Below are 26,540 nucleotides of genomic sequence, written 5' to 3' on the forward strand. Positions count from 1 at the left end.
TGCTCACTGTATATAGCATTTTATTGAATGAAGGTATATTACAATAGACAAACATATTACACATGCTATACAAAATATACATTCTTATGTGAAAAAAATATAAATAGACACTAGGAAATAGCAACAGGGAACAAGAGCAGCTTTGCTCATGCTGTCTTATGAACCCCCAGTTCCTGTACTGTTAGTACTTTGGCATTGATTGAAGAAACTGTTTGTGTTTACTGAAAACAGAACGGCCACTCTGTCCTATCTGCACCTCCTGGAGCAAAGGGGAGAGACCTGATTTCTTCTGCAAGTCTACCTAGGGAGTTTTTCCACAATGCTAAGCACAGCAAGGTGTTCACCTACTTACAAGCTTCAAAATATTTACAACCAGCTTATGGACTTTAAAGAGATACCACTGTTCATGGAAGGATGCAAATGTCCTAATTCATAATGGCAGCTTTTATAGGCCAATATCTCACAGAAATCAGTGCAGCTTTAGCTCCTAAATGGCTTCAAGAGCTAGCACTTCAGTTTGTTCTGGTGCAGACAGCATTAATTTTAAAGCCTTGGTCCTGGCCAACCACATCTTACCTACCTAAAGGGAATTCAATCGCACTAGGGAGTTGTGCCCAAAGTACACCTAAGGTCTGGACATCCGCAGCTGTACTGTGACAAATCTGTATTAGCTCAACTCCACAGACGAGAGGGATGAAAGAAGAATTAACAAGCATTTGCCAAATGGTGATGGGAGGCAGAGCAGCAGCAGGGGTGCTGTTTTCCCACTAGTGGGAAATCATGGCTCCGCACGTGCCAAGAAGCACTCTGCCACAGCAGCCTGTGTGAATATCTGGAGAAAGCAGCAAGCAGCCCGAAAGGATGAGGCTTTTCTGCTGCTGTGGTTTCATGACATGACCTTTCTCATCTGGATTTAAACTGACAGTGCTGGGTTCCTGCAACAGAGATAACTTTGGATTGAAAATAAGCACCGTGTCTTAAATGCTGTCTGGAAAGGAAAAGCCTGGAGTAATTAAAGAACAGAAAGGAATGAACTTAAGATTCTTCTTTTAGCATGTATGTTATTAAAACATTTCAGATGTCAGAGCCCAAAAAGAGTTTAACACACCTGCGTTTCTCTCTACTTTATCCAAAGTCAAGGACAATTCTTCCTACTAAAGCTGCTGGCTATCAAAGCAACCACGGTTGCTTTGAGAGCATGGTAAGAGCCCTTGATAATATTTGCTCATTTGCATAGATCTGACTAGTATTCATGCCCAAAGAGCTGTGGGAAAATAATCATTATTCCCAGCATTTCCTCATTTACTCAAATAATCCAGTGTCTCAAAAGTTTCAGCTGTGATTCTGCATGACTGCGTCTGATACTTCAGTCACACATCCTTCTATCTAGGAATGGATCAATAGGAAGTCTTACATACCTCTCTTGGGCTGGTCCAAAAAGGTTTTTCTGTCTTTATAAAGCTATACCACGCAGCTGTTTTCATTTTAGTACATATCCTACAGCTTGAAAAAAATGCAGCGATGACTAGGAAGAAAGCCCCTTGCTCTTCAGGCGCGAGTATACAGCATAATGTTGAAGCACTCTAGTGCAGAGCACAACACACTTGCTGAAAACCCATCACTGATGAGTCTTGAGCCCCTTCTACACAAAGGTGCATTTCCCAGAAGACAGAACTTCTCAGAAAGTCTTTATAATGTTTTTCCTCCGGATTTGGTCAGGCACATCCTGCTAACTAGTGAAGTTTGCGCTTCCTCTGTCTCAGCAAGTGCTGGATTTTCAATATTCAGTGGTTCCCTGCATATTGTTTCATTTCTCACCTGTCAAATATTTAAACGTTTTGGCCACGCTGAGGTCTAGGGAACTATTAGAGAGTTCAACAGGGCAACAATTTTGCCTGATATCTTACAACAGAAAAGGACATAAGTGTTTTAAACTACACATGCCTCTTGGCTGTGCAGAGGAAACAGAAAATCCACAGTATAGTTCACTAAGTATTTATCAAATGCTTTCCCAATTTATCTGATGCTTTTCATCACAACATTCTTTTTAAAAGTTCACTTAACTGTCAGCTAGGAAAAATACATGGACACCTCTCTGCAACATACACAAGGCTTTTTTTAAAGATAAAAGCTTAGATAAATTTCTGAAAGAAACCACTCAAAACTCCCATCTTATAGCTATTTTACCAGATGACCAGAAGGAAACATTTTGTGTACTGTTCTTTTTGTTTGCTATTTACAAGAACTTCTGGGAAGTTGGATACTACAGCCTGGAATACAGGTTAACACTGCTGCTTAATGCAGGGTCTGTTGGGCTCTATGCTCTGCTGGACAAGATGGGTGCCTAATATAGAGATTAAGGACTCTCTCAACACTTAAACGGGTCAAACTTGGACTTCTGCTAATGTCATGAAATGGATCAGCTTGCAGTCAGGTTGCCAGGCTTAATGCATACAGAGCTGTATGTAAAAATGAAATTCATCAATATCACAGTTTCACCACGTACCTAAAGTAAATTCACTTCTTTCCAAAATGAAGACAGCTCTGTCCCCTCAGAAACAAGCTCTCAGTCCCACCAAAAAAAACCCCATATGGCTTGATATGCAGCTGTCAAGACTAACAGCATGATACATACTTTGGCATAATAAAAAATATATTTACATTACAGCCAACACATTTATATGCTTAGTGTATACAAAATATTTATAAATGCAAATTTATTTACAACTAGAGTCCATTATTCATAGGAGAAAACAAGCCCCAAAGTTAGACTGGTAACAGATGCCTGCCAACAGTCTAAGGAACAAAAAGCTGGCCAAGAGTTTTATGCTTACAGTTACTGGGGAATTCCATGAGGAGGCCCTGAACATTTGTTTTCAAGCAGACAATGCAGTGTGAAATAGCTATGCATTCTTGAGAGATTTTCAAAGCATGCATCAACACAAAGGCTGCTTCCAACATCAGAAAATCCATGTTTTAATGCTATTCTTGTAGATATCACTAATCATCCATGTGTTCTCTGTTGCACATTCCCATTTTCCAATACACAGAAATCCAAGGAAAAAGAGCATGTGCCACCTCCTCCTAGGGAGTCTGACTCTGTTTAGTCAGCCTGTAATTGTAGACACACGTACACAAGCATCTTTGGCCTTGGGGTTAGTCCTGAGGTAGTAAATACAAGAAGTCAGTTGATATGGATTTGCTTTCAAGACTTCATTTTAGTGTCTTACGTGGTTTCACCATAGTCATGAATGTTCCGTGTCCTATTAAAATCGAAGTTATGTTCACGTAACCTGTGGCAAGGTCTGGGTGAAGCAGCTTGTTCCCGGTCACTGTCAATAATGCCCTCGCTTCGAAGAGGTCGTGGGGTCTCACGGGCTGACTGCTGATGCAGAAAGTGTGAGCGAGAGAGCGCTAGGTCTTTGTTTACTCCCCATAAAGGAAAGGGTTCTGAGGAAGAAAAATCAGAAGACGAACAGGAGTGAGTTCATGATAAACACACTAAAATTTTAGACAGATTTTTTGAGTTGTGCAACTCAGCAATAACAGTCTTTCCAAGGTTATTTTCTCTATTTTTGAGAGCCTATTGTACTGGATGCTCTCCCTTTTCAGCAATCTGTTACAGTAACCAGAAACAACACACACAGTTTCAGTGTGAATTTTTACTTTCTTCCAGGTAGCCTTTTAAACATAAAACCAATCAATTTACACCAAAAAAAAAAAAAATCTTTTTGAGTTCTTTGAAACTCAGGCCAGCTCAAACAGAAGGGCTATTTGAATTTCTTATGTGAAGCTTTAACTCTGGCTAATAGATGTCCTTGAAGTACATGCAAAGGACCACATTCCACATGCTTTAAGAGATGAAGTGCAGATTAAGAAATACCATCTTTTTAACATCACCCTCTTCAACTCTTTGGTACCGGATGCAAACTGAGGGCTAGCTCTGAGAACAGGTGGTTCACAAACAGATGAGTTACTCCACAAACTACAGTCACTTGAAGAATTAGCTGTGTGTCAATAGCGAAGGGCAGCACAAGGAAGGCCAGAGTTATCAGGGAATACAAAGCAACAAAAGGGAAAAGGGGACACTCACCATTAATCTGCTGGGAGGAGATTTTCTTTTCACCGATTTTGTCGTGGTTGGTGAGGAAGACAGACATGTCTCTGTCTGCTAAGAGATTATCAAGAGTACTGGTTTCATGCTGGGTGCGTGCTGTATACGTTTCCTTAGGCATCTGCACCATGAGATTAGGGAGAGTTTGATCCAGGGGATCCTCTTCTGTGATGTAGGCATAGGGACAGTACTCTCGTGTCCTGGAGTAGATGTTTGCGTTGTCGTAACAGTCTGAGCAGATCACCAATGGCGCTGTGCCACCTAATAAACACAATGGAAAAACAAAACACTCTCAAAGATGATAAGGATGCTCAATTTCCATAGACTCTTTCATGTCTTAGTATGATCATGTATTACAGCAGCACAGTTTGAAGGGCCTTTATCCAGTTAACGCGGTAACAGAGTACTCAGCTTGACTGTTTACTGAAGAAGGCACATGAGAAACGCTCTAGGTTCCCCGCCATCCAAATTCTCAATAGCACTGCCCTTCTGAGGCTGACCAGGGGAAAACCATGGACATAAGCGAGAGCAATCTCATGTTTGCTCTCCTGTTTCAAGGGCAAAAGGGTTCCATGCAGGTCCAACCAGCTTGGGCACCAGGCTGAAACAGCCCTGGCATCAAACCGGGATACCTATCCACATCGGCTTATGCTCTTGTACCAGATTTGTACCCTGCATGCCCACACACCTCAGACCAGATGATAAAGTGGTCATTGAGACGAGCTGCTTCTCAACTCCGTCCTGATACAGACTCTAGTGTAGTAGGACTACAGACTAGAGGGAATGGATCATGGGACAGATGTGAAAAACTTACACTGAAGAATCACTTTTGGAAGCCGGCCTATATAAGGATTGGATGGCTCCCCAGTATTTGCATGGTAAAAAATAGCATCTCTGTAGACTCAATGACACAACTATCCTGCAAAGCGTCCACACAAGACAGGGAAATAGTGTAGACCCTTTAGTTATGATTGTAGCAAGTGGACTATATGTCTGGCAGAGGCAGTAATTTTATGCCAAGGACAAAAGGTACAGCAAGTCATCTTCCAAGTGAACTTTATTTCCACCTCTATTGCCTGGACTCTTGAGATGCCAAAGGAAAGAAAGAACATAAAAATCTACCTTGACATTTAACCTAGGAATTCTCTAATGGCATCCCCGCCTTGCTGAACAGATCGCAAACCCCACAGCAAAGAGTCTCTGGAGGGAACTGTACTACTCTGGCACCCGAAGGACAGCAGTCATGACATCTACATGCAAAGGCACTCATAGCAGATGTAAGCCAAGACGCTGCTGGACCAAAGATTAAACGATGCGCATGGAATGCAGAAGCCTTGATAGCAGAATATAAACAAACACTAGAAGAAAAACAGGAGATGCCTCAAACTCAGAACAATCAATGGAAATTTTTGGATCAACCTGAATTCTTCTCTAGAAAAAGTCACCTTTGATGTTAATACGCAGTACTACACTGCATTGTGCAATACTGCTGCCAGCTATGAGGACTGGACTGTGCGCTGGCATCCTGCTGAAACACAAGTAATACACGTGAGGGCTCTGCTTACCGTCTGTGCCTTTATGCACGTAGCTACTGGCTGGAGGCATAAGCTGCTGATGGCTTCCTGCCTCTGAGTTACTGTAGCCTTCCTGAGGCTCTGACAGAGTTCCTTGGGAGGACAGATAGCTGGGAATGTCTGCAGGTAGGTTCATCTCCTCTGCAAGGCAGAATTAACATTGATGACATTAACAGCTAAGTGTGAAGATTTCAAGGTAGTACCAACACTATTACCCGCATTAACAAAAATGTCATCCAGAACTTCAACTCACACATGGTTACCTTTTTTCCTACCTCAGTGATTAAAAATCCATATAGCTAGTTCAAAACTAACAGGGCCAGAACGGAAACTTACACACATTATTCCAGGTCCTGAAAACATTTGTAAGTCTACTCAAGTATTTATATCCAAACTTTACTGTTTTCCCTCAATGTAGAACAAATCTAGTGTATAAGGAATAAAATTAACACACTTTTGATATTTAAAAAACCCTCTAAAATGAAGGAATTTGAGCAAATCCCTGAAGAGATTTTAGAAGGAAATCTTCAGTTCTTCACTCTTATCCATCTGTAATGAATCCAGAAACTTCACCACTCTTAACAAGTGTTTTGGATTAAAAACAGGGCTGAAGACTGTTGCTTTTGTACTTTACCTGTGTTAGTGATGCTGTAATCTTCACTCTTCCTTCTCATGTGGTAGATCACAATAACCCACACCAGGGACGTTCCCACAACACAGCACACCACGACAATAATCACAATGCCTACTGTTGTCCAGCCATCCTCCTCATGGACAATGCCACTCTGGGAAGAATCACAATTTGGGGAAGCCAGGACATTTAGGTAAATATGGCCACGCTCAGTGCCCAGTGTGTTGGACATAATGCACGTGTACTTCCCAGCATCCTCCAGTCCAGCATCCACAATGATAAGGAGTTGATTTGCCGCAGCAAAAAAATGCCGTTCTGTGACTGTCAAAGGGCCATCGTCTTTAGTCCAGTTGAGGCGAGGGGCAGGACTGCCACCAGCTATGCACTGCAAGACAGCAGTTTCACCTCGGGTTACCGTTCTGTCTTCCAGGGGCCTAACGAAGGAAGGAGTTTCTGTGACAGTGGAGGAAAAAAAATTGTAAGATAACTTCATTGTGCAACACCAGTGTGTACTCCATGATATTTAAAAATCTGTTCTTACAACCTGAACCTAAAGTTGAGCAACGAAACACAGAATTCAGGAAATCCTATGAGTTCAGCTCTTCTATGGATCACTGCAGCAAATGGAGGTACAGCAAACATTCCCAAAATTACGCTAGCCACAGTCTGCTTTACGTATTCCAATTCTAAATTTGCATGTGACCATAATGTTAAAAGTCAGTGTCTTCGAAAAACATTGCCCTCTAGAAGGAACTGTCCTTCCATTATTACTCAGCATAGTTCATGTTACCTGCGACTAAATTTGTTCTAAGGCAAAACAAATTATCTATCTAGTCTACACTGCTGGATTGAGATATGCCCCTCATTTCTCTCCTGAAAAGATCATACCAACCTCACTGGTCAGCACTGTAGCTTAGCTTCTAAAGCTTCACTGTTCAAAAATCATGTCAAGTGCTGCTCTTTGTATTTTAACTTCATTCTTTAGGACTTAAGCTTGCTACTTACAGATAAGCTACACTACCACTGCAGAAGTGAAGGGATCCATATGCAAGCACAGATTAGCACACCACTTACCTAACACAGTCAGCGTGGCATTTGCTGACAAACCACCTGCAATGTTTTGTGCCATACAGCTATAGATTCCCATGTCTTCTATTTTTACATTTGCAATAAAGAACACATCATCCTCAGGCATGACATGCATCCTCCTCTCTCTTGCAGCAGGGAAGTCTGTGCCACCATCTTTCTGCCAGGAGATCTGTGGAGTAGGGTGGCCCTCTGCAGCACACTCCAGCCGGGCCATTGCCCCAGTGCGGATAGTAAGATCCATGGGGGTTTTCAGGAAAGAAGGTAGCTCTGGATCAAAGGAGAAATAGTTTCAGTATTTTCAGTACCAGGGAAAAAGCAGCAAAAGCTCCACAGCACAGAGAATATCTGAAACACACCTGTAGTTCTCCCTAAGAGAGAGGGGCAGATTCTTCTGAAGAACTGCACAAATTTTCAGCGGTCATTTCTAAGAGCCTATCCTCCAAATTTAAATGCAGGATCTACAGTGTTCATTTAAGATGATCTGAAGGACAACACTTCTCATGGTGAAAAGACACGGAAAAGGTTTAGCCTTCTTCATAAGCCCTTTGTCACACTTTCTCTTCCCTGGTAATAGGGAAGGTGAACTTCCATCTCATCAGTCCAAGTCTGCATTATCTGTTCTGGACAAGCAAAAGCAACACAGGCACCTCTGCTCTGAGATACAATGGGGATCAGTGGTCTACTGACTGATGTGAACATTGTCTTCTCACCTCCCTTCCCTCAAGCCAAAATAGATAGAATCATTATGGCTAAAACCAAAGGACTTCATAATTGATTTTTCAGAGTTTGTTTCCAGTCCCACCAGTTATTTTCAGTTGAATCTTCCCTAGCTTTACAAACACATGGGAAAGGTGCTTAGTTCTGAAGAGACAGCAGAGGGAGCTTTTAGTTTAAGAGAATTCTACCTCCATTTAACTAGATGAACAACTAATTGTGTTATAATGAAAGCATGGGAGATACCTGCCCCTTTTGAAAAGTGAACAGAAGGCTTTTCACCCACAAAAACCACCCCCATCTTTATAAAAAAATGTTTGATACCTCTAAATACCAGTGAGACAGTCTTGCAAGACTATTTTGGGCCAGCTCTAGTGAAAAATAGTCTTGTAGCTATTTAAATAAAGCTTTAGGTTAAAAGTGTTTCTCCTTTATTACCATTATTGCTTACCATTGACAGTCAGCTTGGCTTTGTTGGAATAATTGGAGCCAAAGTGATTGGTGACGATGCACTGATACTTTCCTTCATCAGTGAAATTCACATTGAAAAGGTGCAGGACAGTGGTATACTCGACCACCTCACCACTTTGCTGCTGATACCTGGCAAAATTTTCAACCTCTGCATCATACAATACTTCACTGTCTTTACGCCAGGCAGTGGACATGGGTGAATCACTGCTGCTCACGGCAGTGCAAGTCAGAGTCACATTCATGCCTCGCAGAGCAACTGTGGTCTCAGGATGCACTCTTATCTGTGGTTTAGGGAAATTATCTGAAAATAAAAGCACTAAGATTAGTTACCTTCCTCTTGAACTTGCAATTAATATTGCAAGAGAACTCACTCAAAAGACAATGTAAGCAGAAAGACAACTTTGGGAACAGATGTCCTGCTTGAGGTGCACATGTTCAGCTGTTTTCAGTTGGAAATCAAGCTGTGTAAGAGGATCAGAACCACAGGCAGGCATACAGAATAAGCATTGGAAACAATCAGTGTAGAAGCATGGTCTTGAGCAGCGCGCTGCATTTTGCAGAACTGTCTGGAACTTGCTATATTTAGATTGCACGCAAAAGCCGTGCTCAGCTGAAGAGCTAGGCTATTTTACAGAGGACTGAGACTTATTTTCGGATAGTTTAAATATCCTGAAGAGCCTTTAAGTTCTACAAATACAAAGCATACCAAGCTGGCAGTTCACTCTATCTCATCCCACTTGATGAGAGTTATTTCAGTACCTATTATTTCAAAGACATTCTCGTAGGCACACACAGCATTCAGTGTCAGGCACCACGGTGGTGATACTAGAACAGAGAAGTGGGTGCTTGCACCTACATGATGATTATTGTAGCCTTCACCACCAAAAGAATGAAAGAATTGCGTACACACAAGTAACACTTATAAGAGTGCTCACCCGGAAAATGGAACACCAGACTATTTCCAGGCCTGCCACAGACTTCACACATGACTCTGGGCAAAGAGTCTCTCAGTTTTCCATCTCACAGTTCGGTTACAAAAATAAACAGGCTTATGTCTGAAACTGGTGGCAGAGACCAGATAAACATTACAGATATGGAGCATCAGAAAACATGCCAGAGTTAACTACTCCAGCCTTGCTGGTATGGACAAGAACCAATAAGGAAGTGTGAAACAGCCCTTCCAAAGCTAAAGGCATTCATAAGCAGGGAGAATGGAAGCATAACCAGTTTTTAACAGTAACCTAAATGAAAAACAATGCAGTCTCACAGAATTACTCCCTCAGGTTAGCTTCAGTGCTCAAAAACAACAAAACAGAGCAAGGAGAAACAGAATTAAATCCCAAACTCCAAAGCAGACCTAGTGATGCACACAGGCCCACGTGTGCATCATGGCGAAGACTAAGTACCTCCAGCAGTGCTACAGCCTGATTTCAGAAAAGTACCTGCACAGATTTGTATTACCATGTTTTTATATCAAAAGTCATTAAAAATACAAACCACAGACAAAGTCATCAGGGTCCACACTGAGAAGGCTTTGTCCTGCTAACCATTCAGGATGAGCACAGCTAACATTTACAGCCTGCTGTAAATGGCTGTCAGTGAGCCACTGTGGCAGCCACTTCAACTGGCAATCACAAAGCAAGCTGCTAGTGTTCAAAATTCTGCAGAAACAAGGCAAAACAAAAGTGTGATTAAAGTTTATGTATTTCACATTCCTACATGTGATTTCATGCAGCGAAACAACTTAAAGCATATACATTCAGAAATTTCAAGATTTACAGTATTCTTTTATGCCTATGGGTATTTATTACAAAACGTTAGCTATATATGCTGTAAACAATCCAGAAACACCTTCCCTCTATGTCAGCATTAAAACCTTACATTTCTTTTTAATTCTGAAAATAACAACTTTGGATTTTTGACTTCTAAAAAAAATATTAAGCCTGTCTTTACAATTATCCCATCCCTCTTTAAAGCAATTAAAAGGAACATAACACTGCAGAGCAGCTCTATGTCTCAAACTAAACACACTTGCCATTATGAAATGAGTATAAGCCTCAATACCCATTTTCATGCCAGCTAATAAATGTTTAAGAATGAAAGTGATTTGTTTCATACAGGTATCTACTGCAGATTGTTTTCTCTGCTCCACAGAAAAACTGCAAACAGGAAACAATGATGGGTCACTTTTTCCCCACCACCTGCTTTCAAAGTTCCCTAAATATTATGTACAAGTATGACTGACTGGTGAAAGTCCAGCATTTTAACAAGAAGTGATCTGCCACTGGATGAATCCAGTAGTGAGAGGAGGGGCACACAAACAAGCCAGGATTCCATCCTGCTGTTTGCCCACACATACCAACAATTCCTCACTTTTAAGATACATTAGAGAAGGCAATGAAAGACTTAACTTTAACACCTAAAATGTGCCTCCTCAAACTGGCAGATCTTGCAGACTAAGTCCACCTGGCCAAGATTAACTAACTGAATAACAGTTTTAAAACAGATTACACGATATTCAGAGACTTTATCTCATAGAGATGACTGCATTACAGTAGGATTAGTCTTGGGTGTGAAGGTCACTTCACATTATAATACTTTAAATGTCTGAAGATCACAAGAGGCTCTAGCAGCTTAAGCATCTGCTGAGCAAGTAAAAATTCTTGTCTAGCTGTGAATTTTAAAGCCCTTCCTTCCCTAGCCCCAAAAAGGGGAAGACAAAATGTCGGGTTTGCTAACCCCCCTGAAAGACTCCTGACGAATTATTTCTTTTGTTCACTGTCTACATGCTAGCATGTGCTGAGCTTGCCGCAAAATCGTAAGATACGAACAACTTAACGGTTCAGCACTGCAAGAAAAAATTATTTTCTACTAATTGCAACTAAGGAAATGGAGGTGCAGGTTTTATCAAACCTTCAATCTAAGTATACTGCTACCGACTTTGAGTTGATAATTTACCAGCATTGCTTTAAATATTTCACGATGAAAGCAGAAACACTTCAGTCAACTTCAGCCAATCCTACAATGGCTGAAGGATTCTTTACAAGGTAGGACTTGTAAAGAATCTGTAAATAATTGTCATGAACTTACAGCTCCTTCAGGTGAGCCTGGGCAAATGCATTTTCTTGGATGGACATTACTGCATTGTTGCTTAAATCTCTGTAAGTTAAGCAAAGAGAACAATAATGGGTAAGTATGATTTCATATGCTACCTTCAGCTAAATTCTTGAAAATCTGACAGAGAATACAAGACTGAAGTTGACAAATAATTAGAAGTTCTACAAAGTAAAGTACTTACAGATGTTCGAGTCCTTCAAGACCAGAGAATGCTTTTTTGGTAATTGACTTAATCTGGTTTCCTTGCAAGATTCTGAAAGACAAAGCCCCCCAAACCCAGAAACCAGTCTGAATGTCAATATGAGTTCACATATAAGACCCAAAACAAGTTCCCTATGATGTTTAACTAAGTTTTTTCTAATTCTAGCTGAGCTAAAAGATCAAATTTTTTTGAGCTTAAAGGCTCAACTGATTTTCCCAAGAACAGGGCTTCTTTTTGATTCTTAACTTAGAGATTTAGGTTAGAGATGTGTCAAAAGATAATTTAAGTCAGCAGAATGAAACAGTGATAAGTACAACTTGGGAGTGGAGCAATAACTTCCTAATACCAATCTGCCACAATCACATCAGCTCCTGAGACTGCACCCTCATAGCAAGCCGTTTGTTATAAGCAATGTCTGTAGCTGCACAGGATGGAGCTTCCTACAAAGCACATGGCACTGGATGAAAAGTGCATAGTCTAAGTACTGAAAAGCTGTTAATTCAATAGTATTTCATATTTGCTCAAAAATACTTTGGGTTTTGTTGGGGTTTTTTTTGGTAAGTGGTAACTTTTACCAAACTAAAGAAGCACAAAAAGTGACAACCATCACACAGCAGGACTGGGCTATTCAATAATAAATTCAGTCAAACACTTACACTTAATTTCTTCAAATTGGTGCTGCAAGGTGATCCAGTGCTACACAGATCCAATGCTCCTGAACATGGAACCCAATTCTATATCAAGGGGTTGTAGCACACAAGTGGAAACAAACTGAATACATCTGCCAACCAGAAAGGCTTTCTGCCTCGTGTCATTGATTTACAATTACTTAATATTTTGCACTCTCCCTCTACTCTGCGTGCCTGGGAAGTACTGTCATTTCAATGGTTTGTAATACATACAGTTTATCCAGCCTGCTGAGTCCCACAAATGCTTCATTTGCATCTTCTATGGCCCAGGAGATCTCATTGTTCCGCAAGTCCCTGCAGGAGAAGAGCTTTCTTACAAAGAAACCTTGTAACATCATCATGACCACTGCTAGTGGCGAGCTAGGGAAGAGAACTTACTGTTGTACAGGCCAGCTATGGTGTTCTGGCACAGTGTCACCTGGAAGGTCTTGAATCTTTTATAAAACTAAGCCTGTCAGAAGATGAATATCCCATTTCAGAGATGCAAGGGAAAATAGAATTGTTCAAGATCAGTGCCGCAGACAGAACCACAAACAAATTCTGCAGTACAACTTCTTGATGTGGTATTTAAGGAAAGACCCAGTCTGACTAGCGCTTGTCATGTGATGGACTATTTACCAGAAGCTGGGCGAGGCTCCTGAAGCAAGTTGGTTCATGTAAGTGAATTAACCAATACACTAGCAGCATTAATCTTCCTGAGTAACAGGCTTATAATAGCATTAGCATATTAAGAGATTACACACAGGTTACAGTGTAAGGCTGCCAGGCACAAAGTAGTAGATTTTCAGACTGAAGTTGATACTCTGCTCACAAATCTCGTTACGAGCTAATGGGATTTCTGTTTGACCTCTGCACAGCACTTCGGCACCTCACATAGAAGAGTGGTCTAAACAGCAAAAGCAATACAACAATATGGCTCGGAGAGGATTAAATGCTTTTTAGAGAGAAGGAGAAATAAATTCAATTGCATTTTTAGCCTGAATGGCATGGACCAAGCTAAGAGTTTCCATCAAGGCCACAGTGTTCATCTGTTTCGATACCACGGTGCACAGAAGTCCCTGCAGACAGGAGTGTGTTTAAAGCAAAATACACCAATGAAAAATAGTCTGTACTGCATTTTACCACATATTATATGCATCAGCTTGATGGAGCTTCCAAACAAGTCAACTGACACAGAAAGCTAGCTACATATACAGGCAATTGTATACATCATCTCATATAAACACTTCTTTCCTTGTGCTAATGGTGGAAAAATGAAGTATCTACTTTCCCTTGGGCGAGACTGCAAATTGCGTAGAATACCATCCTGGAAAAGACTGGCATCAACCTCCAGGACTTTGTCAGTAGTAACACATTATTTTCTTATTTTTCTTACTTTGAAATATGGAAGTCTTGTTCTTAACACCACACAGCAGTCATTTCCACAATTAATATATATACACTTTAAAGTTTAGGACAAAAACAAAAGAATTCCATGATTCATGCATCACAAGGTCTTAACAAACATGGCCTTGATACTTGCTCACATTAAGTATTTTCCTCTTTGAAAATTATTCAAGCTAAGGTACTCGACATGGATGTGATCTAATGAGAAGAATGACTAGATGAATAATATGCCAAATTTATTTACAAGTTGCTCATTCTTGTGATTTGAAACTTGTTTCTAGAATTATCTCCAGGTCTGCTTTGGAATTTTAGACTGTGAATGCTAAAGGGGTATAAATACCAAGCTACTCACAGTATTACGAAGTAAATAATGCGATAAGATGTAAAACTTCAAAACTTCAGTGCTATTCTTAGATACACCTTTAATCCTACTTTGCTATTACCCTGTAGTTAATACACAGTTTTACAGTTTATTCTCGTTAATTAAAGCTACATTGCAGATAGCGGCAGGAGCTGAACATACAGAGCAATATTTATGTCAGCCTTAGCATTGAAACAGCCAGTATACAAACAACAATGGAACGAATCCAACAGCAACACGGTATCTCCTGTTGTTTGAAGTATTTTTACACTCCACTACTCAGACCACTTAGCAAAATGAGTGAGCAACCCAAAAGAAAAGCCCCTCATTGTGTGAGCTGAGGAGCTGGCTCCTCATGCTTGGCTGGGCACGAATGCTTGGAGCCTTGTTAATCACCACTGCCCTCGGTCCCGCACATTCCAACCCCGAAGCAAATGGCCAACCTCTCAGCTGTTGATGCCCCTGAGGAGCCCAGGAAAACCTACTAATTAATCTGCTCTTGTTCTTTTTCATGCTACTCTAAATCTAAGAAATTAGTTTTAATTATTTCATTAAAAGGTTGCATTAAGGTTAACAGAATATGACTGCTTACATAAATCTCTCTGGTGAGTTTGCTTATTTAAGCATTTATTTAATGAACTGACAGAGGGGTTATAAACTTTCACTCCTTTCTCAACTACCATTGTTCAGGATGATGACAACTGTTCAGACCTACTTGGGACACTTTTTTTTTTTTATTAAGAGCCAGGATTGAGTCTTTTCTTGTCAGAAATATCAAACAGCTGCAGCTGCTACGAAAGGTCCTGGCAAGCCCAGAGCTGTGCCTCTGACAGCAAGAAGTAATCCTACACCGCTCCTATACGCTAGATCTTCAGCACACAAGCAGAGTGGGCTAAACACTATCTTCTGCAGCCAAAAGAGTTCACCGCTTGGTTTCTGAGGTTCCAACCCTAACAAAAACCTCTGGAATAAAGAGCGGTCCGGGCTGACCATTCGCTCCACAACTGACATTTATGCAAGCTGGCTATCCACACCTTCTCAGAACGAGCATGACACGCAACTGGGCACTCAACGTCACCAAGCCACTGTTTCTTATCACCACTAAAACTAAGCTGTTGGTTTGTTTTAGCTGGGCCAGAATTCTGTTATCTCGGCAGACCAAAAGATTATCAGCCCCGCCACACCTGCAGGCAGGACAGCACACAACAATGCCAAAACACTGATCTCAGGCTTGCACGGTGCAATGTTCATTGTCTTTATTTCCAAAAGCTTCACTGCATTAAACTGAGATTTCAACTAGAAGTTTTCTGTACTTACAAGGTTCGAAGATTTGTCAGACCTCTAAACACACCATCAGCAATGTGACTAATGTGATTGTCACCCAGGTTTAGTTTCTCCAATAAACCAAGTCCCACAAAGGCAGACTCCTTGAGGCGAGTTAGCTGGTTGTACGACAAGTCTCTGGAAACATTGAACATGCACTTTAAAGGCAAGTAGGGGGGGATTAATTATGAAGATACTATCGAACTTGATTAACTATTGCATTTTGATTAATGTCTTTAACAGAACACTTACAAATATAAGTAAAATACACAGCATTACCATGGGCCTAACAAGGAAATTGAGTACTTCCTTTGGTAATGCATTCTTGCTACATACATGCTATCCAATCTGTTACTGCAACATTACAAAATCCCCAATGAAAAGCAGCCCAGGACTTACAGCTCAGAAAGTCTTTGGCAGAACTCCCATGCATCTGGACTGATCCTGTTAATGGCATTTTGGCTAACATAGAGTTGTTGCAATGTCCGCAGACCATACAGCCAGCCCTTGTTTACTTCTGTTAAGTTATTATGTTCCAGTTCTCTAAGGAATTAGAAGGAAAAACATTTGCCAAATAGATAATCAATGAAACATATATTTACAAAATTTCACCTTGTGCATCTCAAAATGATTTACTAACACTAAGCCTTAGGCAACCTGAAATGCATGATTATATTCATTCCATTGAAACCAAAAGAGCGAACTAAAGTATATGAAGAACCGAGTAACTCAACAACAGCTGCAATGATCCAGTGGCAGAAGGAAAACTGTAATCTCGGTTCTCAAAGATTACTTCTTTTTTAAAAATCTTTTGCTAACACTGCATTGCACGCGCTTGCACTACCTCTGTCACACAGTCAAACAGCGAAGAATCATCCCATGTTATCGGGAGTGCAAATGAAAACCAGCAAATAGCAACCTACAGAGTCAAAGCATTCTTGATTACCAAGTGGGAAGAAGTTGGGGAGAGAGCCAATATCTTTTCACCTCTGAAGTAACCAGACATGATATCAAAATAACGGGAAAATACAGATCTGTAAACTCATTTCCTGTGACGGTCATCAGTATCTCAGCACAGCCTTGATGTAAGGGAAGCCATACAGGACACAACCCTCCACAGCTAGAGTCCCTAAAAGAAATTCCACAACTGGCATACTCACAATTCTTCTATATTACCCAGGCCAAAGAACGCTCCATCCATTAGTCTGCTAATCCCATTGCGCTGCATTTTCAAGGATTTTAAGGATTCCAGTCCTTGGAATGTAAGACTTTCCACTATTTTAATCCGGTTCCTTTTCAGTTCCCTTTTATAAAGATGACATTCAAATATTAAGACATCTTTCGATAAGCACCACTTTGGGAAAGTCAAGAACACATACTGAGATAAACAATACATCTGTAAACGCCACGTTTTTAAGCTTTCAAGACTGCTACTTACAGAAACTGCACGTGAGGCAATTTGAAGATCTTTGGTGGAATCACACTAATCCTGTTTCTGTTCAGCTTTACCACCATTAGTGAGCTAGATAAGTTATCAAGACAGCCTGCTTCTAGAGTAGTTATTCTGTTGTTACTCAGATTCCTAGGAAGAGAAAAAGAGGCCTTTCAGAACATGGAGAATTTTATGAACACAACTGCACAAGCACTTCAGAGCAACCACTTATTATTAGAACTCAAGTTCCTTGTGAAGTCACATCGCAAATCTCAATTCTGGTATACCAAACAATCATTTTTCCCAAAGGAATCAGTGCTAGGAGCTGATTTTTACTGCATGCCCACGCTTCAGTTAGACATGGTTAAGACAATGTCAAGAGTGATCTACTCAAAATGGGCAGAAATCATTCCATGTCCCTGCTGGCTGAAGTACCTGCACTTTGACAACAGCAGTTAGCTCTTTCCATACTATTTGAGAAAATGCAATACTGATTGGTATGAAAAGTATTTTATTTCAAGCACATTTGTAGCTACGTTAAGCACTGCTAACAGTTCAAAGCCACGCAAGGCTGCCTACTTTAAGACAGTAACTTAGAGTAGATGAGGTCTTCAACGTTATTGTTGTAGAGCCAGGAATCCCAGACGTAACAGACCACTCATACTTACAGGTACTTCAGTTGCATCCGCGGAAAAGAAGCAGCTTTAATTTCTGAGATAAGATTAGAACTAAGATCTAGATTTTCCAATGAAAGGTAAACTTGGAGTTGCTCAGCATTTATTTCTGGAATGGTATTGTGTACCCTGAAAAATACCAGCAACAAATATGATTATCAAAACACCCCATCCTTTGAGTTGCACAGCTGAAACAGCTATAGGATTCTGTACGTCAACATTATTAGCAAGCCTCTTAAACGGGACATGTACCACACACTTCGAAGTGTGAATTCCTAAAGCAATACTGAAAGTCCGAGAGCTATTTGCCACCTTGACATATGAATAGATTCAAATTCTGGGGCCTGTAGTTGGGCTGTTCCTTGTGGGAACTGTCATTCCTAGACTGAATCCCTCCCCTTCAAAGCTGCCTGCCTTGGTTGACTGCATTTTATTGGTAATTTAGGGTGACTTGATTGTCTAACTGATTTGTATTTCTTTAAAGAGTGCTCACATATTCCCTAAAGCACTTTAGATGAGTAGTATTTCAAGACAAAAGAAGCTATGTTTTCCTACAACTTGATAGCAGAACTCTAATACAATTCTCCCATTTGTTAAACAAGAAAAAGGCAGACAAGCTATTACTTACAATGAGAGAAGAGTTATATTAGAAGTTGTTTCTCCAAAATACGGAATTTCACTTAGCTCATTGTAATTCATTTTCCTTAAAAAAAAAAAAAAACAACAAAAAAGATTACTGGCACTTCAAAGAGAAGAAAAACCCTTCTTACGCAGCAGAAAATTCATATCACAGAAAGCATTTAACAATTTTGTTATGTTAATAATACTTAGTAGTTAACAAACAAGATTCCCTAAAAGGTTAAATACTAACAATTTGAACAATTTAATAGCAAAGCATGCTAGTATCCATGAAAATGGTGAAAACTATTACTTCTCTAACTTAGAATCAGCTATAGTCAAAACAAACACATCTCATTTCTTTTTAAAAATATTGGTCTTCTAATCTTTTATGAAAAAGTTTTCTGCTCACAAAGCATCAGTTTTATACATAAAGAGTGCTGCCAACATAGAGTGTCCATATTTAATTAACTGGCACCGAGTATTTCTACAAGTCAGACCAGATATCTAGACATGCAATGAAATGTACTAATTAGAATTAGGTAGGATATCTTTAGAGTTTATCCTCATAAAAAATAACTTACACTTCTTGTAGTGTATGAACAGACAAATCAATGCTCCAGTTGGATGACAATAAATGATTATGACTTAAATCCCTAGAGAACAGAGAGAAAAGTTATTCTAGCTCCTGGAATATAAAAAACATGGATGCTTTATGCAACCTAAAAGTTTTAAACCATATTTATGATACATACAATTCCTCCTTCAAAGGAAGAAGAGATTCCTCCAAGCCTGTTCTAGTGGTCACTCACAATGAAAGTCTAGACAGTTCTATTTCTCTGTTTGAATCAAATAACTTTTTGTTAAAAAGGCTTCTTGAAAGAAAGATCATACCTGACCAGAGCATTTTTCCTTTAAATCATAGCTTTATAGACAATACTTGCCTATCGCAAAAAAGAAAAACCTTCCAGAACACAAAACAATTTCTTACAGAATGCCTGTTATTGAACTGTTTTCTGTAGCAACGATCCCCATTTTCTCAGCCTGCCCAGCTTTTCAAAGACGCTGACTAGTCAAGGCAGGCTTATTTTAAAGGAACAACATACACACAATTACCAAACAAGCTGGAGGGGAAAGAAACATGAGGCTGGGAAGCTTATAGAAGGCATGCTTTAGTGCCAGTTGGTTTTGCTTATAGGAAACAAATGCAGCAGTTGGATTGTTTCAATGGGCAAGAGAGCCATTAAATCTGTTTTTAATGCCCATACTGGATGTTGATGCTATTCCCATTGCTTTAACTTTAAAGCAGTATTTTACTTTTGGCTTGGACTTGGTGCATAAAATATTACAGGAGAAAAAAAACAAACGGGTCCACTTCTGAGCGCTAACTCTTTGGGCACGGACTATCCCTATATTGTGACATGAGTCAAAGCATGACCAAAAAAAAGAAGAAAAAAAAAAAATCAGGTTTGTGATGGAAACCTGGTTCTAGCTGTACCGGTGAAGACAAAGAGACGTCACTCCAGTGAAACCAACTCATCTTTTTGACGCCTTTCTGGCACAAGTCCAGAACGGAGACGAATCCCTGAAGCTCGTGCCGACAGCCTGAGCCATTGTGTGTTGGAACAGGCCTGGCACCGCCACCGAGCTCGTGAAACATGACTGATACCCTCACCACAGTCAGAAAACTGTTGATAGGTGCATATATAACTGGACACTGCCTATTAAATCAAAAAGTCTGTCTCTGCTAGCTAGTTGTGCCTGCCTGTCAGCAAGGCATTACGCTTCTCACTCCATTTCCAATCCTGACTTCAAGGACAGAGCTATAATGAGCTATTTTCAGCAAAAGCTGTTCACCTCCTGATGAGTTCCTCTGATAAGGTCCTGTATCACTGATTCTCTTTCACGATTACAGAAGTAACACAGTACGTATTTATTACTGCTAATTTTAAGATTATCAGGCAGGCTGCAGCTATGCTGACACAGGAGACAAAATTATCCTTTAAGAACAAAACTACTATGTATCTGTTAAAAAGAATATTAAAATGTAACTGATCAGTTAAAAATATTTCCATTAACAACCAGGCTCGGGTAGTCACGGTACCCACACGGTCATCTACTCTTGCAATAGCTTTAGGCCTCTGGTTGACTTCAACCGCACCGAGGGTCGAACCTGTACAGACACAAAGCTGCCCAAAAACCATGACTAGGGGAAGAAAAGAAATTGTACTGGTGCCCCTGCTGAAGAAGGGGTTGCAGTGCATATTTAACCCTCGCCAAATACCAGTAAGCGTCCATCAGTGGGTGTTAATGCTGCCACAAGAACCCTCCATGCAGGGAAGACTTGCCACTAACCAGAAGACAACCTGAGCAGGACCTGGTTTTATTCACCCCAGTGCTCATGGCACTACTGATACACTTTTGATCTGTAAGACCTGAATCTATTGGGACAGAGGAAGGACTTTACAGACTACTTGTTGTTATCTTCCACTCAGGCTCAGCAATAAAGATACTCTTCTAGCAATGAATTATTAAAATCCTGGGTGTCATGGCAAGTCAGATGGTTGTTAATGTATTCTTTTAATTACATCAAGATGTAAATTATACAGATACAGCAGCAAACAGGTTTGCAAACAATTATTCATTCCTACAACTAAAAAAAAAAAAAAAAGAATCAAGAGAACAATGCACATGCAGCCACTGAACACTATTCCGCAGGCCTGCTCCCTCAATATACGTAATAATTAAGCCAATCCTAAATGCCAACACCACAAAAACAACCGAGTATGAACTGCTCCTAGAGCAGCCTTCCCATGTCAGGGGAGGCTGAGCGCTCAGGACACCCTCTCGGGCTGTCTGGATCCACCCTGCCCACCACGGCCAGAGCCTGGCTCAGCCCTGGGGCTCTGGGCACGCCGAAGGAGCCCGGCATGGCCCGCGGAAGCCATCAGTCAGGCTCAGCAGAGGGAGCAGCAAGTGGCAGCGCTGATCCCAAATCCCAGAGGAAGACTCTTTCCCGGATCTTTCAAACATGCAGGCACCCAGCCAATGCCGAGGAGACTAATCTTGGTAGCAGCGGCTTTAACCAGACCGGGGAGTACTAAGCCACGCTATTTCCAAAGGACCTGAGCGCAACCCACGGAGGAAGGATGAGACAATGGACACAGAAGATAACAACACACTCCTCGAGGTGTCCAGATACTACACTGATGAGCAAAACCATCCCATGGGTGCTGAGCCAGACCAGCCTGTGTGTCAGGCATGGTTAGCGGGCACTGACAAAGATCTCAGGAGTCAGGTTAATATGTAAAGAAAACAGAAACTTGATTTTTTCTAAGGCTTTCATGAAGAATATCATATAATAGAATAGAGTATTTCAGCTGGAAGGGACCTACAACGATCATCTAGTCCAACTGCCTGACCACTTCAAGGCTGACCAAAAGTTAAAGCATTAGGGCATTGTCCAAACGCCTCTTAAACACTGACAAGCATGGGGCCTGCGTGATGAGGATCTGCTAACATTCAGGTATCTACCCCGCCCCGAAGCCTGCTGTCTTACTACCAAGTTAGAAATTAAGATTTTTATTTAGAAAGCCCAGGAAAGTATTTTTCTATTATTACTCAGATTTGGACTACAACAAAGTTTTCATTAACAGTAAGTCCTCTTTCAAGAAGTTGGGTATAGTTCATACTTAAAACAGTTCTGACATTATTTATATCTAGTTACTGTTACTGATGCTTTTCTTAGACTGACCGATCACTAATACAAAGTTAAATACATTGTCTGATTTTCTGTGTTTATAGATCATCAATCACACAGCTGAGATTTCTGCTATCATGCAGAACCAGATATAACTCCCTTCCTCTGAAAAAGCCAAAACCGAAGAACCCGTCATTTTAGAAGCACTTGCATTTTTACTGAGGCCCATGTTATGCGAGATACAGAGCAAACATGCAAAATTTGTATTTTAGAGATTCATCTGGTACTGTACATAAAATCATCTAAACATTCATTTCGAGCTGAAGTGGTATTCATCTCTTAAGTAAATAAAACAGAACACACACACCAAATTGATTACTGTATACTTAGTCCTGGAGAATGATCTTAATTCAGCCCAACTGAGCATACCCGCTTCCTTCCCATGGCACTGTGCTGGTACAGGTGTCGATGCAGCAACGCAGCCAGCCATTTGAGCTGAAAATACATAAGCTCATCCAAAAAACTTGTTGTGAATGGAACTTGCTGAACTAATTAACTGATACCTAATCTACTTCAATTCATTGTCTCCCTAGTTACCAGGATATATAAACACTTTCAGGCACTAGTATAGGACTGGAAGGCAGCGACCACCAGCATCGTGCTTCCCTTTCCCCCTACAGATGACTGCCCTACAAAGAGGGCTTGCATTCCTTGTTCTAAAGAATGTAACGTTAAGATGCAGACATATCAAAAAATATTCGCTAACTCCTTGACTTCCCTACCTTTTTCATCACCCGCCAGGTTATCCACAAAACATATGTAATTCAGCAGGAAAAATGAAGTTCAGTTGCCTGAATATTTCCGTCATGAAAACAAGTTCTGAAGGTGCTCACCTGGCCTTATTAAAAACAAAAACCCCAAACAAAACCAGACACCACCACCACCCCCCCGCCACTGGAAGCATCACCTGCAAGTAGTTTGAAAAAGTTAGGAAGAACAAGAATTTCTAGTCCTCAAAGTTAGGTGAAATGATATCACAGAACTAAGAGGGAAAAACACATCAGGGACTTTTTCATGCACGAAAAATTAAGCTTTGATTAATTTTAAACAGCTTGTATGCATTATAGCTCATTTAGATTCAGAACTGCTAGAGCAGTCCTAGTGAAGAAAAAATGTCACCCCCACACACACTTTGTGTGCCAAAATCCTGAAAGCCACAACAGAGAACATAAACAGAACAGATTGAGAGCAGCCCTGCGGAGAAGGACTTGGGGGTGTTGGCTGACGAGAAGCTCAACATGAGCCGGCAATGTGCGTTTGCAGCCCAGAAGGCCAACCATATCCTGGGCTGCATCAAAAGAAGCGTGACCAGCAGATCGAGAGAAGTGATTCTGCCCCTCTACTCCGCTCTCGTGAGACCCCACCTGCAGTACCGCATTCAGCTCTGGGGCCCCCAACATGAGAAGGACACGGACCTGCTGGAGCGAGTGCAGAGGGGGGCCACGAAGATGATCAGAGGGCTGGAGCACCTCTCCTATGAGGACAGGCTGAGAGAGTTGAGGTTGTTCAGCCTGGAGAAGAGAAGGCTCCAGGGAGACCTTATAGCAGCCTTCCAGTACCTAAAGGGGCTACAGGAAAGATGGGGAGGGACTCTGTATCAGGAAGTGTAGTGATAGGACGAGGGGTGATGGTTTTAAACTGAAATAGGGTAGATTTAAATGAGATGTAAGGAAGAAATTCTTCACTGTGAGGGTGGTGAGGCACTGGCACAGGTTGCCCAGAGAAGCTGTGGATGCCCCATCCCTGGCAGTATTCAAGGCCAGGCTGGATGGGGCTTTGAGCAACCCGGTCTAGTGGAAGGTGTCCCTGCCCATGGCAGGGGGGTTGGAACCAGATGATCTTTAAGGTCCTTTCCAACCCAAACCGTTCTATGATTCTATGATACACTTAATTATTGTTTGCAGCATATGTCAGATTGCATAACGTAGCACAGTGCCAGCACCTCTTCTTCCCATTGCATTTTGTGCCAAGCAGTTTCAAACACACCCTCTATCAGCTTGGAGAAAGATACAAGTATTTGTTGAAGCTTGAAAACTTGCTCTCCAAACAGCACGGATATCATTTTGCTTATTAGCCACCTGATGAACTGCCAACTCACTCTTCCAGGCACCGACACCCTCCCTGACAAGTGCTAATGTTAAGATACCCTTGTACCTTTCTAAACACGAAAGGTTTCACAGACAAGTTAGTTGTATTTCTACACTGACATACACATTTTCCCCTTAAACGTTTCCAATTGCTTACCATGCAAGGAAAGAACTACAGAATCACAAAGGGGCAAGAAGGTGACAAGCTTCCTTAGACATGCCCAGTTTTTAATACAGATGGGACTCGAGTCCTGCTACAGGAATTCCTGGAGTTAACTGAACAGTGATTTGTATGTTTATACTATCTTCCAAACAGGCTTTTTTTCCCTGGGTCTGGAATAACTTTATTTCTATCAACAGAGAAACACGATCACTCCAAGAGGGTCTGAGAACTCCTCTGTGCACAGAAGTGGGTTTTGATATCCCTCATACTTCAGCACCTCTTCCGCCCGAGTACGCTGCAGCCAAAGGTGACAAACACAACGGTGACTATGACAGTAACAGCCAAGGAAGGATAAAGGCGTACTGCACTCGACCCTGTGTGAACACTATTAAGCACATTATCTAATTAAACTCTTGGGAGCAGAGACTAAGGGTGGCTCTTAATTGTTTTGTGGGTTTTTTTGGAAAAACAATGGCAGCAAATGTCAAGGGGAGTCCACAATGGTTTTCCTGAGGGAAAAGTAGGGAGCCGCTGAGTTGCAAAGCAGCAAAGGGATGCAGAGGAAATCAGAAGCAGTAGGAACTGACACAGCACACAGCTAAAGTTGGGGGCTGGAAGGAATATTTCCAAGCACAATCATAAGGGACTGCATCCTACAGCCCGACCTGAAAAAACGTTAAGTCCTGGCTTGACTGGCATTACCGAAACTCTTACTAACCACAACCTGCTTCTGCTTCACGCTCCTCTCAAACGCTATCGTCGCACAGCAGGATAAGAAAAGCATGACATCTGTGCCTTGGCGACCCCAAAGCACGGAGCCTTCCTTCGGGCGGCTGTCGGCGCAGCGGGGCCAGACCCTCTTTCGCCCCGCGCCTCCGCTCCAGCGGTTCGGGCTCGGCCACCGCCGCTGCTCCCCCGAGCCAGGCTCCAGGGCCGGCGGCCGTTTCCTCCCCCGCCGCCGCCGCAGCGCTGCCCACAGCGCTCCCGGGCTCCACCGCACCGCTCCGGGCCCGTGAGAACAACCCACGGACACCGAGCACCAGTACCGCCGGCCGCTGCGACCTGCCGCGCCCGCCCGAGAGCCACACTGCGCCGGCCGGCAGGCCCGTTCAGGCCCCGACCTCGTACAGCCCTCCGCCGCCGGGCCTCGCACCCCCCCGCCGGGACGCCGCTAGGCCCCGGGCCCCGGCCCCGCACTCCGCCCCCCCCCCCCCCGCCGCCGCCGCCGCCGCCCGTTAGGCCGCGGCCTGCGCACAGCCCGCCGCCCGTTAGGCCCCGCGGCCTCGCCGCGCCCCGCCGCCGCCCGCCCGCCCGCTGCGCTCACTTACAGGCCCGTGGTGCCGGCGGGCAGCGGCGGGATCCTCCGCGGGCCCGGCCCGCCGGGCAGGCGGTGCCGGCTGCAGTCCAGCAGGCCGCGGCGGCAGGAGCAGGGCGCGGCGCAGGGCTCGGCGGCGGCCGCCCGCGCCCACAGCGCCGCCGCCGCCGCCAGCAGCACCAGCAGCGTCCGCGGCAGCGCCCCGCGGGCGGCCCGCTCGCCCGGCCCCGCTCCCCGCATCCCCCGGCCCAGCGCGGCCCGGCCCGGCCCGGCCCCGCGCCGCCCGCCCGGCCCGGCCGCCGCGCCCCGCCCCGCTCCCGCCGCGCCCCCTCAGCGCGCAGGCGGAGAGGGGCGGGGCCGCGCTGTGAGGGGGCGGGGGCCGCGCGGGGGCGTGGCTTGTGCGCGCCCCGCCCCCCACCCCCGTGTCCGCCTCAGACCGGCCGCGGCCGGTCGCGGTGGTGGCTGTTCACGCCGCGCCTCCCTCGGGCCGGGTCGCCTCCCGCCGCCCCCCGCCCGGCCCCGCCGTGGGGTCTGCTCTGTGCCCGGGGCAGTGCCGTCAGCCGGCTCCCGGCGAGCATTGGTCAGGGCAGGGCCTTCACTGGGGGGCACGGGGCTCAGGGAGGGCGCCGTGAAGGCTTGTCGTGCCTCCGCGAGCCGGATGTTTTCACCAGGTTGTTGGCGCCTCGGCACATGTCTTACTGACTTGGACTGTGGGTTAATGGCACCTCACGCTGCTTGTGCTGAGCAGTACCTCGCCAGAGGAGAGGCCTTCCTTCACAGGAGGCCAGTCAGCGGCTCCCAAGGCCTCGCACCTCTGCTC

The 26,540-nt window shown here is 43.1% G+C and overlaps 1 protein-coding gene across 1 annotated transcript; it reads right to left on the reverse strand.

Annotated features, from left to right (window-relative positions):
* On the reverse strand, positions 1–25,796 carry LRIG2 (leucine rich repeats and immunoglobulin like domains 2). The gene is made up of 18 exons (XM_050911243.1): positions 25,734–25,796; positions 18,980–19,051; positions 18,406–18,480; positions 17,772–17,906; positions 17,110–17,253; positions 16,832–16,975; positions 16,071–16,214; positions 15,666–15,809; positions 12,815–12,895; positions 11,892–11,963; positions 11,684–11,752; positions 10,091–10,254; positions 8,574–8,894; positions 7,394–7,675; positions 6,323–6,772; positions 5,680–5,829; positions 4,094–4,375; positions 1–3,450 (listed from the first exon to the last, which is right to left on the reverse strand). Exons 3-18 carry the CDS (start codon positions 18,474–18,476, stop codon positions 3,227–3,229), a joined length of 2,877 nt encoding a protein of 958 aa, XP_050767200.1. The 5' UTR covers positions 18,477–18,480; positions 18,980–19,051; positions 25,734–25,796; the 3' UTR covers positions 1–3,226.
* Positions 25,797–26,540: the final 744 nt, after the last annotated feature.

Source organism: Gymnogyps californianus, chromosome 27, assembly GCF_018139145.2.
Source record: "Gymnogyps californianus isolate 813 chromosome 27, ASM1813914v2, whole genome shotgun sequence".
NCBI classification, from domain to species: domain Eukaryota; kingdom Metazoa; phylum Chordata; class Aves; order Accipitriformes; family Cathartidae; genus Gymnogyps; species Gymnogyps californianus.